The sequence below is a fragment of the Leiobunum rupestre genome, chromosome 6 (genome assembly GCF_980474605.1).
Source record: "Leiobunum rupestre chromosome 6, qqLeiRupe1.1.hap1, whole genome shotgun sequence".
NCBI lineage: Eukaryota > Metazoa > Arthropoda > Arachnida > Opiliones > Sclerosomatidae > Leiobunum > Leiobunum rupestre.
Genome location: NC_143389.1, coordinates 55279551 through 55298814, shown reverse-complemented (window position 1 = coordinate 55298814; position 19264 = coordinate 55279551). Strand labels below are relative to the sequence as shown.

Below are 19264 nucleotides of genomic sequence, written 5' to 3'. Positions count from 1 at the left end.
TGAGTTTCGGCTCGGGCTAACGGAGAGGGTCCAGGCAAACTAGTCGCCTTGGAGGATTGGGTAGCCTGCTGTGGGGCGGCGGGTCTCCGTATGAGGCGCAGGGGTCCTGTTTCCCGGCCTTTTGGGGTACACCGGGATATCCGGTGCCAGCTGATAACCAAATAGTTTGCATATTTGTAAAAAAAAATTAAAAAAAAATTTTGAAATCACGGGAGTATTTGCATATTTGTCAAAAAATAATAATAATTGAAATCACGGGACGTTTTACTTGCAAATAGCAAAATAAAAAAATAATTTCATTTGGGCTTTTGGCTAAAAATATGGGCTTCTAAACCGTAACCTACAATAATATAGTACATTTTAGTATCTTTTGTAAAAAATTTATTCAATAATTTAATAAATTCTTGAATCTTGACCATTCAAAAAAGTTCAAAATGTTACACAAAATGCCCTTTTTTAAACACAAATTTATTTATTCTCCCGGTTTTGTTTTAGACTTGGTTTTAGTTTTACTATGTTATTCTAGAAAATTCAAAAACAGAAAACAGATGATACAGGTCACGCCAATAATCTAGCCAATAGGCGATAGAGTATGGACGCGCAAGGTAACACTTTATACATGTATGGTCCTTGAGGCTGTGGCATAAAGAGGTGTCAGAAATAGGAACTACTTCGGAATTTTCATTGCGTTCTCCTTTGAAGGCCTTGAAACTCGACAAATTAGAAAAAGACCCACGGTTATTCGACCAGTTTGCCAACTATTTGAAAATACCAAATACTCTTTCCCTCCCTTTTCGAATATTCAACTATTTGATCAGGCAAAACGAATATTCGCGAACTTTTCCAAGTGCTATTCGATTCGACGAATCGAATATTCGATTTGGTATTCGATCGAATTATTTGGTCTCCAATTATTTTGCACACACCTACCTACCGGTGTATTGCTTTACTTTCAAATGGGAAATCTAACAAATGGGAAAACCAAGTACTTCAAATTATTAATAATTAAAGTACCGGTATAAAGGGGTTTTCCCCCGAGCTCATCGGTTTCCCCTTCCATAAAAACTTGTTCAGGTTAACGGTAATAGTTAGTGTAGGGAGCTGTTGGCTCGCGTGGCTTGAAAGGCCACCTGAATTAATGGCTTTAAAAGTCGCTCTATGACTTAGGCCTAAGGTGGTGCCTTGGGTATTAGCCTAGCTGATTACTATTTTAAAACTGATATGTTACGTAACATTTCGGTGATTTCTTCCTCCAGCAACATTTACTAACGCTTTTACAAATTCCCCTTAACTGCGTTACTTAATTTATGAACGATCTCCCTTAGAGCATAGAGGTTGCTTTGCAATGATGCCAACTCGAGGGAAATTTCCTACATCTATGGAAATTTGGGACTCGAAAGTTCTAAAAAGGGAAAAACACCCAAAATTCGCTAAATCTAGGGAAATTTGAAGCTATTAAAAATTCACAAGATCTGGTAAAATTGATTAAATTTAAAAAATAAATACCATACAATTAGCCACTGATAGTATTTTAGTCTTGGTCGAGTTGGCAGCCTAGCTTCAATATTCATTTCTTATTTTATTTAGCCTTCTTTAAAGGAAAATCAAACAATATTAGGAAATAATTATGGATATATTGAGAATAAAGATGGCACTTTATTTTCTATCATAGGAGCTTACAGGGGTAATTATTTTAAAAACAATCAAAAGCACTTTTTCCCAGGATTACCTATTTAATTTTGCTTTGTAAATATAGGGATTACTCTCGGGTTTGGGAAAACTAGGGAATTTGTGGTCCGAAAAGGATATTTTTTCACCGTGAAAGGAAAATTTCATTGTTTTCGATCTGGCTAGGTGACTGGTGGATTCCGATTATTTGTGAAATTAATTAGACGTTAACTTGTTAAATCCTATTATGTAGGTATATCTATTTAAATAGTGTTGTTAATTTTCCAGGGAAATAAAATGCGGAAAAATTTCCCGAAAATTTTCCGCAAATCGGAAAAATAAAAAATTGAAACATAAATGACTTTTTAAGGGTTTTAAATTTTTTTAAACTTTTTATCGATATAAAATGTCTAATAGTCAAGGCAATGAAAAGGTATAGAGGGAAATGTTGGGAACACAATTTTTGACTTCGTAACTTTGTTTGGACTAGTTAGGAGGTGAACATACCAAAAGTCCCCGCCCGTAGCCCTTGAGCCGGTGGGGGGAGGTGGGTTTGAAGGTCCCATTTTTCGGTTTTTTAGTTCCACATCGAGATATATATATCGAAGTGGGACTATTGCTATAGACGGATTGTCGTTAAGTGTTGTTGTTTGTGTGTGTGTTTGTGTGTTTGTTGTGGAAAAGCGACGACACGGTAGATGGAGCTGCGAAAAATAATTTATTAATATATAATATAATGTTGGCCTGGCCGGGGCTCAAACACAGACAGCCGCTCGCCGCGTAATCTCCAAATAACCCCACGGCCTACCAACCTAGCCACGCCGTCTTCAATATACATTCGCTTGAAATTTTACCCTTGAACAGTTTTTTTCTTCCATTGGGGGCGGGACGAAATTTTGCGTTTACTCAAAAGTGGGGCAAGTAGATTGTGAACTAGTAGTGCCCGTAAAGGCAGGAGAGCGCTGACGGTGCAGTCTGCGGATCGGACTGAGGATTTGCGGACAGCCATATTCCGTTCTCGTTTCGAATCACATAGGCTTTTTCGCCCGTCAATTTTCTCCCTCGCCTCTGAATCGCGAAGCCCCGCTGACGGTGCGGTCTGCGGGTCGGACTGGAGATTTGCGGACAACCATATTCCGTTCTCTTTTCGTATCACATAGGCTTTTTCGCCCGTCAATTTTCTCCCTCGCCCCTGAATCGCGAGGCCCCGCTGACGGTGCGGTCTGCGGGTCGGACTGGGGATTTGCGGACAACCATATTCCGTTCTCTTTTCGTATCACATAGGCTTTTTCGCCCGTCAATTTTCTCCCTCGCCCCTGAATCGCGAGGCCCCGCTGACGGTGCGGTCTGCGGGTCGGACTGGGGATAATAAGTGTGGCACTTTCTTATCGAAACCGTGTTTGGTCAAAAGTAAAAAGTGTGGCACTTTCTTATCGAAACCGTGTATGGTCAGAAGTAATAAATAAGTGTGGCACTTTCTATAGCGGTACAAGTAGATTGTTAACTAGTAGTGCCCGTAAAGGCAGGAGAGATAGATCCGTTAGACATTGAAGCAGAGAGCATATAATATTATATAATAATAATAAGTGTGGCACTTTCTTATCGAAACCGTGTTTGGTCAGAAGTAATAAATGTGGCACTTTCTTATCGAAACCGTGTATGGTCAGAAGTAATAAATAAGTGTGTCACTTTCTTATCGAAACCGTGTATGGTCAGAAGTAATAAGTGTGGCACTTTCTTATGGAAACCGTGTATGGTCAGAAGTAATAAATAAGTGTGGCACTTTCTTATGGAAACCGTGTATGGTTAGAAGTAATAAATAAGTGTGGCACTTTCTTATGGAAACCGTGTATGGTCAGAAGTAATAAATAAGTGTGGCACTTTCTTATCGAAACCGTGTATGGTCAGAAGAAATAAATAAGTGTGGCACTTTCTTATCGAAACCGTGTATGGTCAGAAGTAATAAATAAGTGTGGCACTTTCTTATTAAAGGGAGAGTGACCGAAAAAAAACAGTGGGTCTCATTCGATAGAACTCTTTAACGCGCATGCAGTGCCGTTAATTTCCGCCCCATCCGAACAACCCCCTTAAAGGGAGAGTTACCGGGAAAAAAAGTTGATTTCATGAGGGTGGGCGGTGGCCACTCTTTAACATAGGATGGTGAATTTTATTTCAAACAATAGGAAATCACATGGGCCCAACAGATTTTTTATTAGTTTGCCCACCCGGGTCAGCTGATGGTGGGCGGCATCCACTCTTTAACTTAGGGTGGCAATTTATTTATAAAAAGATAATAAATCACGTAGCCTCATTAGCTTTTGTATTAGTTTGTTTACCTGTGTCTACTAAGGGTGTATATATTTGTCCACTCTAATACACTGATGTGGAACTAATATTACGGCCTGGGCCGACTTGTCACTTATATCTCGGTAATTATGCGCCCTAGTGACATGACCAATCAATACAAAATGAAAGCTGCTTACATTTGCTACAAGTTGTACCCAGTCAAGTTTTTCGATATCTTGTATAGTTTTCGAGATATCCGCTCTTGGAAGTCTGTAATTTTGAAAAAAAAAAACATTTTGTCTCACATTTTTTGCTCTTTTTGACCGGATAACTCTTCAACGATGCACCCAAAAAATAAATTCCGGCCATAAGGTGGTAGAGCATTAAATTCCCTTCAATAATATATATTACTTTACTATTTTATCTATTTTCCTTCAAATGTTAAAGCAATTTCAGTGTTGAGCGTGAAATCTGAACTAATTAATATTTCAATTTCTCACCATTAACAGTCAACGTATTGGCCGAATTATGCACCGTTATGTACACATAGTGAGTACTGGACGTCTAAATAGCACTGATACTCATTTTAGAATATATACTTGTGAACCCGCTGACCAGGTTCCTCACACTTAATTAAAGGAAATCTAGACCATTTTTATGGGAAAATATGTTGCTATGGCCATGTTTGTGCATATATGAGTATCTATAAGGCATTGGGATAGTTTTATAAATCACAACCATTAAATGAAAACGAAGTTTATTGATATATAAAAGTGAATAAACATAAAACAATACAACAGTAGGTACCCTTGAGTCAATTTCTTAATATCTTGGGGTGGGAAGGACCTTCATCCTCGTCTGCGTTTTCTTCATATTTTTCTCCCATATCTTCTCCATCGGACCCCTGTAGAGAAACGGTCAAAGTATCCTCCTGTTCTTCTTCTTCGGAGTCAACTTGAGGGACCCCATTCAGGCAGTTCCCCTGGCAATTTTGGCATGCTGGGGAACATTTGAGGCTTGCTTTTTTGCAGCCACCATTCGCGCTGGTACAGTCTTTCGTGCATCGGCAGAAAATCATTTTCAGAATATCTTCCGGTGCAGCTTCTAGCTCACTGTGCACTGGGACCAGGCAGTTGTTCTCTATCTTCCACCCATACATCTGAGGAGGCAGGTTATTTCCCAGCCACAGCTGAACTTGGTGGAATGTTCGGAGGGAATGATGTTTTACTGCTCCCTCGGTGGGAGGAAGACAAGAGATATCAGGCTTGATGGTGGCCACCGATTTCAAGAACGATTTGTACCTGTAGGCATTGAGGGAGACTTCTTTCGCTGGAGCCCCATACCACCTCAAGATGCAGGTTTCACCTGCCTTTTGTACTTGGGCGGTGGTGGAGGAAGGGTTTGAAAAGACCGCTGCTGCTTTCTGGACCTCTGGCGACTTCAGATACAACTTCGCAATGCGACCTTGCTTTTTCGAAATGCGGAAGATGTTGTAACACATCCAGTAAAGGCGTGCAAAAACAGCACGTCCTTGAAACCTTGTTGCTGAAGCTCTTGGGACGAGAAGAAGGAATCCCTTATCTTCCCACGTCCAGACTTGATGAAAATTATGTCCATATGCGCATCAGCTTTAGCCATCAAGAGGACTATGAGGTCGACATCTTCACCCACAATGCCGACAGCTGTGGTTTCCGAAATTTCCACAGCCGTATCCACGATCACAGCGTCCGCATCACTTTCTGCTTGAAGGGTACTGATTCCATTGTCCTCAAGCTTCACCTTATGCATGTTGATGAGCCTGCTTTTGTTGAACTTGTTCGACAGAAAATCTTCTTGTTTGGTGTTTATCTCGGTGTCTTCGGTGAAATGGATGTCAGCAGATTTGCTGAGTCGATAGCGTCTTTGCTGCTCTGCTACTTTCGTGCTTGAGGTTGATGAGGAATAGCCGTCAAAGACTACAGTACATCTCCTTCCGTGGTAGTTCTTCGTGATAAAGTGGATGTAGCTCTCGCAGATTGTCGATATCTTGGCAAAAATATATAAAAACCGCGCGCGCTAAGAAAAACATCGCGCGCTGTCTCGTGCGGCGTATTAAATGAAAGCTAGGAGGATGAAAGTGAACCTGGAGTGGTAATTTGCGCGCACTATGTACTGCACATGCCTCTCGGCTTTGGCCCGGTTCATCGTAATGTGCTGCCATCTCTGAACGGCAAAATCTGAACTGTGACCTTAAAATAAGCTAAGCAGGTCCTAGGCAGGGTTTTGAAGATGAAAGTCGTGTATTTCTATAGTTATAGATAATTAGAAAGATTTTGAAAGATAAAATGAATATAATATCAGCAATTTTGAATGAGCACAGTTATAGTTGTGCATCTAATAAAAAAGACGCGGGTAAGAATAATTTGATTTATTTTGTATGTTTAATATTTTGGCCATGTCACCAAGGCCTAGTAACCTATAACTTCAACTTGCATTACAAAACATTTAGGAAATAAGAAAAATCCAAACACTAAAAAAGGGAAAGTTGGAAATAGGAAAGCTGATAGTCAATTAATTACCATTACTTATCCATTATTAACGATATACGTTAAATGTTGAAAGATTGGTTAAGCCCACCTCATCAAGCTAAGCCTATTTCGCGATATAAAAAAAGCTATTTTTTAATTTTTACTAATTAGAGCTGCGGCTAGAAGTCGTTACAATCGTATGAACCAAGGCGGACACGGAGCGCCTCCAGCGGATTTCGGTTCCACACATACGAACAACGGCCCCGTGCTATAGGTATGGTAAATACCACTCCAGGTTCACTTTCATCCTCCTAGATGAAAGGCTGTTATGTTAAAAACATTTCAAGAACCTCATTAGGTCATAACTAGCAGTAAAGCACAAAAACAATTTATTTTTTGTGTAAAAATAACCTAACCATGTCACAAAATGCTAGCCGAAACGCTCCTTGTTTATTAAAACTATCAGAGGCGTTACCGTAGCGATCGCTGTCTATTATTTATGTTAGATACAATAAATCTTCAATAAAACAGCTAAAAATAACTTAAATTAATTAAAAATTAGATAATTTACCTTCCAATGATGTATTATTTTATTATTTATTATATGGTGTCGAAACATAACAAAAAAAGATGGTGATTTTCCAGTCCTATTAGCAACATTTTTGGGCGCTAACGATTTTAAAACGGGATGTCTAACAAAAATGCCAAATAAACATAAATATAATAGAAAAGTAATATATATTATTGAAGGGAATTTAATGCTCTACCACCTTATGGCCGGCATTTACAAGTATATATTCTAAAATGAGTATCAGTGCTATTTAGACGTCCAGTACTAGTCACTATGTGTACATAACGGTGCATAATTCGGCCAATACGTTGACTGTTAATGGTGAGAAATTGAAATATTAATTAGTTCAGATTTCACGCTCAAAACTGAAATTGCTTTAACATTTGAAGGAAAATAGATAAAATAGTAAAGTAATATATATTATTGAAGGGAATTTTGCCACAGAGCTTGCGTTGCCCTTTCACACTAACTCCCCTTCTACGAATTTCACACTAACCCGTTAAAAAAGTTTAAAGGTCGGGACGGGCGCAAGGAACTAAAGAGAGGATATAAGGGAAGCAAAGGGGTCGTCCAAAGTCGAGTAAAATAAAATTGAATTATGAGTAAAATTGAATTAGATTAATAACCATGTCAGGTATTTGGAATTAGGCGCGTTTAGTTGGAAATAAGGCCCTGAACAACCCATTGAGTTAAAATTTCAAAGCTCTAGAGGTAACCGTTCTCGAGTTTTTAGGAACATGACATACAAATCTATATAAATAAAATCTGAGGTTTGTATATATATATATATATATATATTGGTTTCTTACCTTCTATGCACGCCCAAGATAATGGTCCGATTCGCACGAAATTTGACCTGTGGCATTGTGGCCCCTGCCGTCAGGTTTTAGGGGCGTCTTGAGATTGCTAACCTTTGTAGTTTTTGACCACGGAACCAATAACCGGTGACCGCAAGACAGAATCCCCTGACCTCGCGCTGTCAAGGGACACGGGAGTTTATCTCTCTGGCTCTAATTTCCTCACTTAGCTGCTGCATGGCACGACCTTCGACCATAGACAGTGTCCATGTTTCTACCCTTTTCGCTGAAGTTCGTTCTCTTTTCACAGCCCCCTCCCCCCTCCCTCTCTATCTGTGTCACGCAGGCACCTTTGCCCGGGCCATATTCATTCCACTCATACCCATAATATCAACCGATATGCCATTTGATTTTAAACGCCTGCAATTTCCAATCAATCTTAGCTTCACAATAACAATTAATAAAGCTCAAGGTGCGGGAATTAATTTAGAAAACCCATGCTTTCCCCATGGTCAGTTTTATGTGGCGTGCTCAAGAGTTAGAGCTGAAAATAACCTGTACATACTTACTCCATACGGAGAAACTACAAATATTGTGTACAAAAACGCTTTATCATAATTACATCTTATACAAATCAAAGAAAACAAATATATGTGATATTTTGCACTATTAAACGTTTGCAATATAAAAAAATTACTATTTACTATTTAAAAAGAATTTAATTTGCATATTTAAAGTAAAGTGCATGTTGTTTCCGTTTTATAAACCCCAATTTACTGAACTAGGTGAAAGCCCGGCAAACTTTAAGACTTATAGTTATAGATTATATTGCGTCGAAAGATGGTGATTTTCCAATCCTACCAACATTTTTGGGCGCTAACGATTTGAAAACGGGATGTCTAACAAAAATGCTAAGGAAAATAGATAAAATAGTAAAATAATATATATTATTGAAGTGAATTTAATGCTCTACAACACTATGACTAGCATTTATTTTTTGGTTGCATCGTTGAAGGGTTATCCGGTCAAAAAGAGCAAAAAATGTGAGGCAAAAATGTTTTTTTTTCCAAAATTACAGACTTTCAAGAGCGGATATCAAAAAACGTGCCTGAGTAAAACCTGTCGAACATTTAATCAGCTTTCATTGTGTATAGATTGACCATGTCGCTAGGACGCATAGTTTCCGAGATATAAGCGAAACACCGAAAAATGGGACCTTCAAACCCCCTCCCCCCCCCCCACGGCTCAAGGGCTACGGGCGGGGACTTTTGATATGTTCACCTCCTAACCATGGACACTGTATCTCTTATCGGACGGGAAAAGCAGCCTTAAAGAGGTACCCCCTCACTGTCCGTTTGCGTCCTACTTCATATTAGCTGAAATAGTCGGCCGTACTCGATTCGCAGGGCCGTCAAGGTCATTCGAAAGAATGTAAACCCCCATTTCAAACGGAACGTTTTGTCGACCACGTGACGAATTATATGGCCTTGACAGCCCGAAACTTTCAAAATTCATGAACCTCCCCCCTTTACAGAGAGACGGTGGCGGCGGCCGGTGATTTTGTATGGTGGAAGCTACAGCTTTTCCCGTCCGGTTAGAGATACAGTGTCCATGTCCTAACTAGTCTAAACAAAGTTACCAAGTCAAAAATTGTGTTTCCAACATTTCCCTCTATACCATTTTTTGAGCATTCGTTGACTGGACTATAATAACAGTAAACATAATACAAAAAATTAATAGTGTTACATTGTTAATCAGTTTATAGTTAGTTTAGAGGTTTAGTTTTGCTTTTAGATTCGAAAAAATGAGGCGAAAATGCCGCTTTATTTAAATTTGCCAACAATATTAAACTAATCATGGAATTAAACTTTTTTAATTTTTTTACGGAAACTTTTCCCATGTCATTTTCAATGGGAAAATATACATATTGTGTTGTCAAAAACATTTTTGGTTGCCATGGCAAAACTAATGCCCATTGCAACTTTTTTGAAATTTTTGTTACCATAAGGTCTACCCACCTAGTTTCAACAAAATCGGTGATTATCACCTCGGGTAGTCTCCTCGATAGCGATAACTACTACTACTACTACTTACTTACTTACTTACTACTGGGCTAATGCGAGTGGGAGGGTTTGAATGTCTTACGGTACTTAGCTCATCGGTGTTGTAACAAAGACCGTGGACTCCTTGACTGGTCTTGTTCAGATGGGTGATGCGGGAACGCCTGGTAACACCGTCGGAAGATACTCTAGCTATTCAAGTGTTAAGCTATCACCGCACTTTTCATTCCGGAACTTCCCGGTTTAACGAAGGTTCAACACTGTGGTTCGCGATGGAATGCCCCCGAACAATGACACCTCCGAGAAAAAAAGCTAGTCTAGCCCTATATCCTATTTTTGAAAACTATAATTCATTGAGCGAACTCAATTATTCATCGTAATTGTTTGGTTTTACCGTTAGTACTGGAGTACGCTTGAATTCTTTAATACACACGTACACCAGATAATATTAAAGATAATTGTGTTGTAATAAAAAAGATCGAAATAAAATTAGTGCGTAGTTTAAATTTTGGTCATAGGTATCGCCGCCTACCGACAGAGTTTTAAATTGAATATATGAAAGCTGTCTGCTCTTTTGAAATTCTCTCTGCGCAACAGCTGAAAGTTCAACCAAAAACAATTCAAAAGTCAACTGCTATTTCTTCACATATTTAGTTGACGGATAATAAGGCAGATGGCGCTTTATTAATAATTAATAATAATCAGCTAGGCTAACACCAAAGGCACCACCTTATGCCTAAGTCATCAAGTGACTTTTAAAGCCATTAATTCAGGTGCCCGGGTTACAATGCGTAGGAGGGTGGTGGCAAGCCCTTCATGCCCACGAGCAAACTTCTCCCTACACTCACTATTAGCGTTAACCTCAACAAGTTTTTATGAAAGAGTAGTTCCGAGTTTTCACCCAGTGCCACAAGTTGGGATCGAACCCGGCTCCTCTTGCTGCGAGGCAAAAGTGCTAACCACTCCGCTACCTAAGCTAATACATAAATCAGCGGAATATTGTTTTTAAAAAATAGACCTGGTATATTTAAAGTCGATGTTCATACAGTTATGTTCGTTAACGTGTATTATCAATAGCTCCTTTGGCTTTTCGACAAGTTCAGTCAATCACATGCTCCAAAATAGAGTTTAGCCTTTACAAATGCTATTAACATAATAATAATAATAGTAAATAATAATATTCAGCTAAGTCTGCTCGTTCAAAATTCACTCTGCGCATTAAAAAAACAAAGAAATTCAAAAGTCATTTGCTATTTCTTCACATATTTAGTTGACGGATATTAAGGCAGATGTCGTTATATTTCCTGAGCTCGAAGTCATGCAATTTATAGTGAAATTCTTCATAAGCCCGAGTGTAAAAGACGTCTACTGTATAGCGACCGCCTGGATGTATCTAGGAGCAATAAACACAGCACCCCACACAAGGAGAACGCAACCTGTCAAAAGTCAAGGATTTTCTTGCGTACAATTTTCATTGGTTAGACGCTTTAGCGCCTGATGCCGTCGGAAGGGGAAAATTCGGAAATTGTCTTCCCCCCCGCCTGTAAAACCCTCAGCGAAAAGGCTCGTCCAATGAAATGTGTACACAACACTGCCTTAGCGTGTTTAAAGGCTAGCTGCGTTCTCCTTGTGTTTGTAGCTCCTAGGGATGTATAATAATTAATTATTTATTAATTTATAAACTATCATTTTGACGTTTAATCTATGCAAAAAATTTCGATAAAAAGGTTTGCACTCACTGTCAATTGAAATATACCAGAAGTAAATATTATTTCCTATGAAATAAGTACAATAATGATTGTTCGATATTTTAACGCTTTTTATTCCGACGATTATTGACCAGATAAGAAATGTGGTTTTTTAATATGGCATATATATATAAATCATTGTAGTTGAATTAATCAGTGCTCGTTTGAATTTGTTAACAGTTTCACGTAATAAACTCTCATTATAAATTATATCTCGTTTCCGTCTTATTAATGGTCTTAAATGGTTTTGAACCAGTATGCCTTTACTATCAACCTTTTATATCGGTCCGTCGAGTTTTCATCTAACCAACCATCAACAAGTTGGTCCTCAACATTTTGGTCCGTCGAGCCGGATATATTCACAAATGGAGACCTTAGTAAGAAAGCGAGGAGCGATCAAGGGAGCTGTTACAAGAATTCAACCGTCTCTCACTCATTCTGCAGCGTCGAAATTCCAGATGGAAGCGCGTTTCAAAAATCTTAAAGAACAAAGGAGTAAATTCCAGACCGCGCAACAAGGAATAGAAGCGCTATGCCAAGATGATAATGAAGTTAGTTTACAAGAACCTGAACGTGAGGCCTTTGAAACCAAGTATTATCAAATTTATTCGGACATTAAGTGTCTTATTGGGAACCTTATTTAACCGATTCCTAACGTACAAACAAACAGTCCAGTAGATTTGAATGTCAAGTTGCCTCCTTTAGATTTACCAGTATTTTTCGGAAACTATCAGGACTGGCTGTCCTTTCGAGATCTCTTTCTCGCTGCAATTCATCAAAACTCATCACTGACAAATGCACAACGGCTGCGGTATTTGAAGACGTCATTAAAAGGAGAGGCAGCTTCCTTAATTCGTTCGTTCGTCGTCACCGACGCTAATCACGAAGAAGCCTGGTCACTGCTGAAGGATCGATACAATAACGATGTTATATCATCCAGTCGCATTTGGATACATTATTTGTACAAACGTCACTGCAACATGAATCTGCGGCTGATCTACGTAAGTTGCTTGAAACTACCGTAGAAGTTATTCGGTCCTTAAAAGTTTTGGGTCAAAAAACGGAACATGGGACACGTTACTTGTAAATCTTGTTACCAGCAAACTCGATCCAGATTCCCGTCGGCAGTGGGAATTGGAATCTCCGAAGAATGAGCTACCTACGTTTAAGACGTTAACCAATTTTATAGAGAAGCGTTGCCGAGCCTTTGAAGCCATGTCCACTGCGAAAGGAAACCCTCAGCAGTCAAAATTTAGCAACCGAGTTAACTTTACTCACCAGAAGCAAGCTATTATCGGATACCATTCCAGCAGTCCAACAACATTCCGTTGTTCATTTTGGGGTGAGACACACTCAACGTATAGTTGCCCGGAGTTCATCAAATTACCAGTACATGATCGATCGTCCATGGTCCGTCAAAAGTCTCTTGGTTTCAACTGCCTTCGAGAGGGACATACCTCAAACGATTGACGGTCCTCGTCGTGCAAGCAGTGTGGAGGTCGACATCAAACGTTACTTCATCGATCAACTCAATCTTCTAAGGAAGATGCGAATATCCAACGAATGTCCTCGATGTCGAACGATGCTACGAGTTCATTTAACGCCACTTGTTCCGAGCTAGTCAATGGTCATGTCTCCCATGGTTGCGATGGACAAGTACTACTTTTGACGGCACTGATAAAGGTTACGGATGGCAACGGATCACCACAACTATGCAGAGCTCTAATTGACGGAGGCTCGCAAGCAAGTTTTATTTCCGGTTCCTGCGTGGAGCGTCTCGGACTAAAGCGGAAGCACGCGAGAATGGCTGTCAGTGGGTTATCAGGCTGTAAAGCCGGCACGACTACAGGTATTGTCCTCCTCCATATCACGTCATGCACTAGACAGTTCACTATGGAAATCTCGGCATATATCCTTCACCGATTGACGAAGATGTTACCGACGCAGCCTATGGAAGCTAATAATTGGAATCCCCTCAAGACGTTAATCTTGGCAGATCCTGCATTTCATAAGCCAGGTGAAATAGATATTATTTTTGGAGCAGATGTCATGGCAGATCTCCTGGTTGAGGGGTTAATCAAGGGTCCGAAAGGCTCGCCATTATGTCAGAACTCTCGACTGGGTTGGCTTCTATCTGGAAGAATAATGTCACCATCATTACAAGCAAGTACGACATTTGAAATTGACAGTAACCACTGGTTTATTGATCTCGATAGCACGCTGAAAAGATTCTGGGAACTCGAGACCGTGACAACGGTGAGTAAATACACGGACGAAGAGAATCAAGCTGAAGTACATTTCACCAATACTCACCAGCGTAATCCGGAAGGTAGATACGTCGTCGAACTTCCATCAAGAGTTCATGAGGGAATATCTCGATATGGGACATATTAAAGAAATTCCTATGGCGCAGCTTCAGAAACCCGATAAAGATTGCTTCTACCTACCACATCAATCCTACTGCGGTTTCGGTTGCACCGAATCGGATTCTCAGCCGATATAGCCAAGATGTACAGACAGATCTTGGAAAAACCTGAAAATCATGATTTCCAGAGTATTATATGGCGAGAAGCTACTAATCAGCTGGTCAAAGAATATCGTTTAACTACAGTGACGTTTGGTACGGCCCCTGTGCCGTATCTGGCAACAAAGGTCTTGCAACAACTCAGTATTGATGAGGGTGACAGATTTCAATTTAGCAGCGCCCGTCATCGGAGATGATTTCAACATGGATGATTGTCTATCTGGAGCACCTGACGAAGATACTGGGCTTGAATTGCAACGACAACTTAAGGCTGGTGGTCTACAACTTAGAAAATGGTCATCGAACAACAGCGCTATATTGTCGGCGGTTCCTGAAACAGATCGGGAATATCAATTACCATTGGAAATCAACAGCTAAGGCGCTTGGACTTTGGTGGAATCCAGCAATCGATAAGTTCTGCTTTTCAGTCCCTTTGCCTCCAGTTAAAGACTCCGTCACAAAAAGAAGTCTACTGTCAGACGTTTCTCGTATTTTTGACCTATGTGGTTGGCTGGCGCCAACAATTATCATTGCCAAACTAATGTTCCAACAGCTGTGGCTACGAAAGCTAAACTGGGATGAACCGTTACCAGAAGATATTAAAACGAAGTTGGTCCAAGTACCGAGATGAGCTTCCTTTGCTACAGACAATCAAAATGAATCGATGGATCAACTTCAGACCAGGTGGAGGTAATTATCAGCTACACTTGTTCACAAACAGCGTATGCGGCCGCCGCCTATTTCAGAGTTACCGGCGAAGATCGAACGTCCGTTCACTTTATTCTAGCGAAGACGAAGGTAGCACCTATAAAGGTCCTGCTTCCAAGGCTTGAATTATGCAGTGTCCATCGGCTGTCAGAAGTGTTGGAGAAAATAATAGAAGCTTTACCGTTCGAGAACATTCAGACGTATGCTCGGTCCGATTCGACGATCGCGTTGAGCTGGATAGCGTCGGCACCTATACACGCTGGACGACATTTGTCGCCAACCGAGTAGCTAAAATTCAAGAGGCACTACCATCCAACCAGTGGCGTCACGTTAGTAGTAAGAATAATCCAGCCGATTGCGCTACAAGAGGGGTTCCAGCAGCTGAACTCGCAGGTCACTCTCTGTGGTGGACGGGTCCTAAGTGGCTGAAGAAAGACGAAAGCAGCTGGCCTACTAACCGGATAAAAGATACAACGTTAGAGGAGAGAAAGATCCAGACACTACACTTACAGACTTCAACGGAGTTTGAGTTGCTCTTGCTGTTCTCATCGCTGACCAAATTGAAAAGAATTACAGCTCTTTTCATCCGGTTCTGTAACCACTGCAAGGTGAAGCGAAGGTTGTTACTTCAAAGACAAGGCGAGCAAAGGAAAGTTGGTCATCTGACTACTACATAGATACAAGATGCTTTCACCAAATTGGTTCGTATCACTCAATCATTATCATTTAATTGGCGAAGAATTGGAGAGTCTAGGTAACAAAAAACTTATGTCGTCAATGTATCCATTTTTGGACGTCAACGGCGTGATACGAGTTGGAGGTAGAATCAGTCAGTCCGATGTTCCATATAACCAGTTCCCTCGGTAAGCTGATTATACAACAAGCACACTTGGACAACCTTCACGCAGGTGCGCTGCTTCTAACTACGACTATACAACAAGAATTCTGGATACTGGGTCTTCGAAATCTAGCTCGCCACACTGTTCACAAGTGCTGTATCTGCTATCGCGAGAGGGCACGTTCAATACCGTAACTGATGGGAAATTTACCGTCACTTCGGCTACAACCAGCTCGAGCATTCCTAAAGAGCGGAATAGACTACGCCGGACCAGTCACAGTCCGTGAATAAAGATTAAGAGGCCAGCGGAGAATTTCTAAGGGTTATATTGCGGTCTTCATATGTATGGTGACAAAGGCCATCGATCTGGAACTGGTAAGTGATCTTACCACTCAAGCCTTTATAGCCGCTTTTAAGCGATTCACAGCCAGACGAGGGAAGTGTGCTGTCCTGTACTCAGACTGCGGAACCAATTTCGTGGGCGCAAATAAAGAACTTGGCAAACTATTACAGCAATCAGTATGACGAGGTCAATCGTTTTCTAGTCAACAACAGTAACACGTGGCACTTCAATCTCCTCATTTTGGCGGTCTTTGGGAGGCTGGCGTCAAATCAACGAAAGGACACCTTCGCCGCGTCGTAGCAAATTCACTTTTGACGTTCAAAGAACTTACGACACTGTTGACGCAAATAGAAGCTGGTCTAAATTCTCGACCCTTATGTTCGTTGCCAGGAAATCCAGACGATTTGGCAGTACTCACCCCAGCAGTAGCGCCGCCAGCGGTAAGCACAAGTAGGCACGTGCCTACGTTGAACAATTTTGGACCTACTTAGGGGGCCTCCATTTTAAGAACTATAGGCCTACTTGGGGCCTCCATTTTAAGAACTATAGGCCTACTTGGGGCCTCCATTTTAAGAACTATAGGCCTACTTGGGGCCTCCATTTTTAGAACTATAGGCCTACTTGGGGCCTCCATTTTAAGAACTATAGGCCTACTTGGGGCCTTCAATTTAAGAAAAAGGTGCCTTCTTGGCGCCTAAAATCATTGAAAAGATGACTAGTTGACTACCAGTTTTTTTTATTCCTGAACGGCCGGTAATCTTTGCTTTCCACTTTAGAAAACAAGGGTAATTTAAACGGTGTTAACATTCCGAGTTTATTTGTAAAGAAGGATCATTGTAATTCGGGGAAAAAACCAGCTGCTTCCATATGCCGCACACGTTATCGTAAAACGTAAAAATGACCTCGGACCTTAGCTCCCCTCCACCTCGTGGCAAGTTCAAAGAGCGAAATGTCTCTCCCCCCCCCCCCCCCCACAAGATGCAAATCGAGAAAGGGGGCCCCCGCACTTGACACCTGTTCGTCCGAGAGCTACCGTGTTGTCAAGAATGTCGTTTGTTGATAAGCGCAATATCGTCCTAGAAGGGGTGGGCCTCCACCATGAGGTTAAAACTGGAAAGCTCCAGCTTATTTGGGGGTTTGTGATTCGCCCACTGGGTCACGTGTTCGAAAGGCCGGCGGTCACTCTTATCTTAACGAAGTTAAGACATTATTTTTACTAGAGTTTCATTTCATTTTGTGCGCTTCTTCAAAGCAGTTCTCTACATTTCCAGTCTTTCGCAGACAGTTAATTTAGTGTGCTTTTTGTTTAAATATTTTTGGCAAGAGCCGACTTCTACCTCCTAGAGGTTTAAAGAAGCCGTACTGAGCTTGTTTTAAATAAAAACATTTTGGGCTAGTTTATATAGTTAGTTGGCTTTTTTCAAGCTTTTAGTAGCTAGATATTTTGAACCAAACTATTGGTGGTGCCGAGGGTGATACCATTCTTAAAACTAGTTTTTTTAATACTATAGTGGTACCATTTTTAAAAGGCGTAATATCTGGAGTTTTTACTTTAAAAACTAAAACCAGAATGAGTTCCCGAAAGTTTATGTTCTAAATTCTGAGTTATCGGAAATTTTGTGCAAAGATAGACAATTCAAATGTAAGACGATTAATTGCTTTAGATATTAGTTTAGATAAGGATTGTCTGCCCGTTCAACCTAACCTCGCGTCTTTTCCCAAAACCCTAATGGGTTCAATTCTTCTTGGTACACCAAATACCAAATGCTCGAATATTCTGTAGCAAATGATAAAGTGTATTGTTTTTGTTGTCGGCATTTTATAAGTGGCAGAAATACGGGATTTATTGGGGGGTTTTCGGACTGGAAAAATATGGTCAAAAAGTTCGAACAGTCTTATAAAAAATATTCAATAGTATGTCAGGTTGATCAGCATCATAAAACAGACGTTGCTAGAAATAGAGATGTTTTAGCTGCTCACGTGCAGATAATAGTACTGTGCGCCCAACAAGATCACGCCCTTCGGGGGTATTGGTCGAACGATGAAAATGGGAACAGGGTCAATTTCGTAGAAATTTTAGATTTATTAAAGAGAAATTGTCCAAACTTAAAAGCCAAGCGCGAAAGTATGCCAAATAATGCTAAATACATAAATAGCACTGTCCAAAATGAGCTGATTAACCTTAGTGGAAATTTTGTTAGGCGAATTATGGTAAAGGAGGTTAATGAATCAGGTAGTTTCTTTTCCGTAATGGCCGATGAGACTAGAGATAATGCGGGAGTAGAACATCTGAGTGTTTGCATTAGGTATACCTAATGCAAACACTCAGATGTTCTAGAAAGGAAATTGGCGTAGTAGCGCGATTTTTAGCATACACAGATTCGACTCTGAAAGCATCAGCTTGGCTATAATTACCCTTTTGACGGAGAATGGACTGAAAATTGAAAGTTGCGTTGCTCAGACTTATGATTAGTAATGTAATTAGTGGGCAGTAGGTTGAAATTGTCCGTACGTCCATTGCTATGCCCATCGTTTAAATTTAATTTTGGTTGAATGCTGCTCCAATATAGTCGCGGCTGGGGAATTACTCGGACTAGTTCAAGCGATCTATAATTTCCAAAGCAATTCAGTTATTAGGAGTGAATGTTTTTATTATTCTCAAAACGAGCTGGGCTACGAAATAGTTCTTAAAATGCCGCAAAGCTGCGACACTAGGTCGTGGAACAAAGAAAGGTCTTCATTACTTCAGAAGTAGATTTGATTATTTTCTATTAGCATTGGAGAACTTGGTAGAAAATGGTAAGCCCGAGTGTCGAGGGTACATATTGCAATTACAAAACTTCACTAACTTGATTTTGATTACGGCTTTAGATAAAATATTAGGTATTACCAACTCCTTGTCGGAATATTTACAAAGTTCGAGAGTCGTTCTAACTGAAGCTATCGCTATTTGCAAAGCTACCATAACTGCCTTAGAGGAAGTAAGGAACCCCGAAAAATTCGACTTAATGTGGGACGAAGCTTCTAAGTTAGCAGAATCCGTTTTTATCACGGTTCCCGATCGCAACACTGCACCTTTAGCTTTAAGAAAACAAAAAATAATCCCTAATTAAAGACTAAAGCATAGTGTGGTAACGTGTACAACATGAAACCGAGACACTGAAGCAAAGACCTTAAATGAACAGTTGAGATCAACTGACTACCAAATAATCGA

At 40.3% G+C, this 19264-nt stretch overlaps 1 protein-coding gene across 1 annotated transcript; it reads left to right on the top strand.

Moving 5' to 3' along the window:
* Positions 1 to 12002: 12002 nt before the first annotated feature.
* LOC149942648 (uncharacterized) lies at positions 12003 to 14031 on the top strand. Its single transcript, XM_090179504.1, has 4 exons — positions 12003 to 12229; positions 12308 to 12638; positions 12827 to 13120; positions 13180 to 14031. Exons 1-4 carry the CDS (start codon positions 12003 to 12005, stop codon positions 14029 to 14031), a joined length of 1704 nt encoding a protein of 567 aa, XP_090035630.1.
* Positions 14032 to 19264: the final 5233 nt, after the last annotated feature.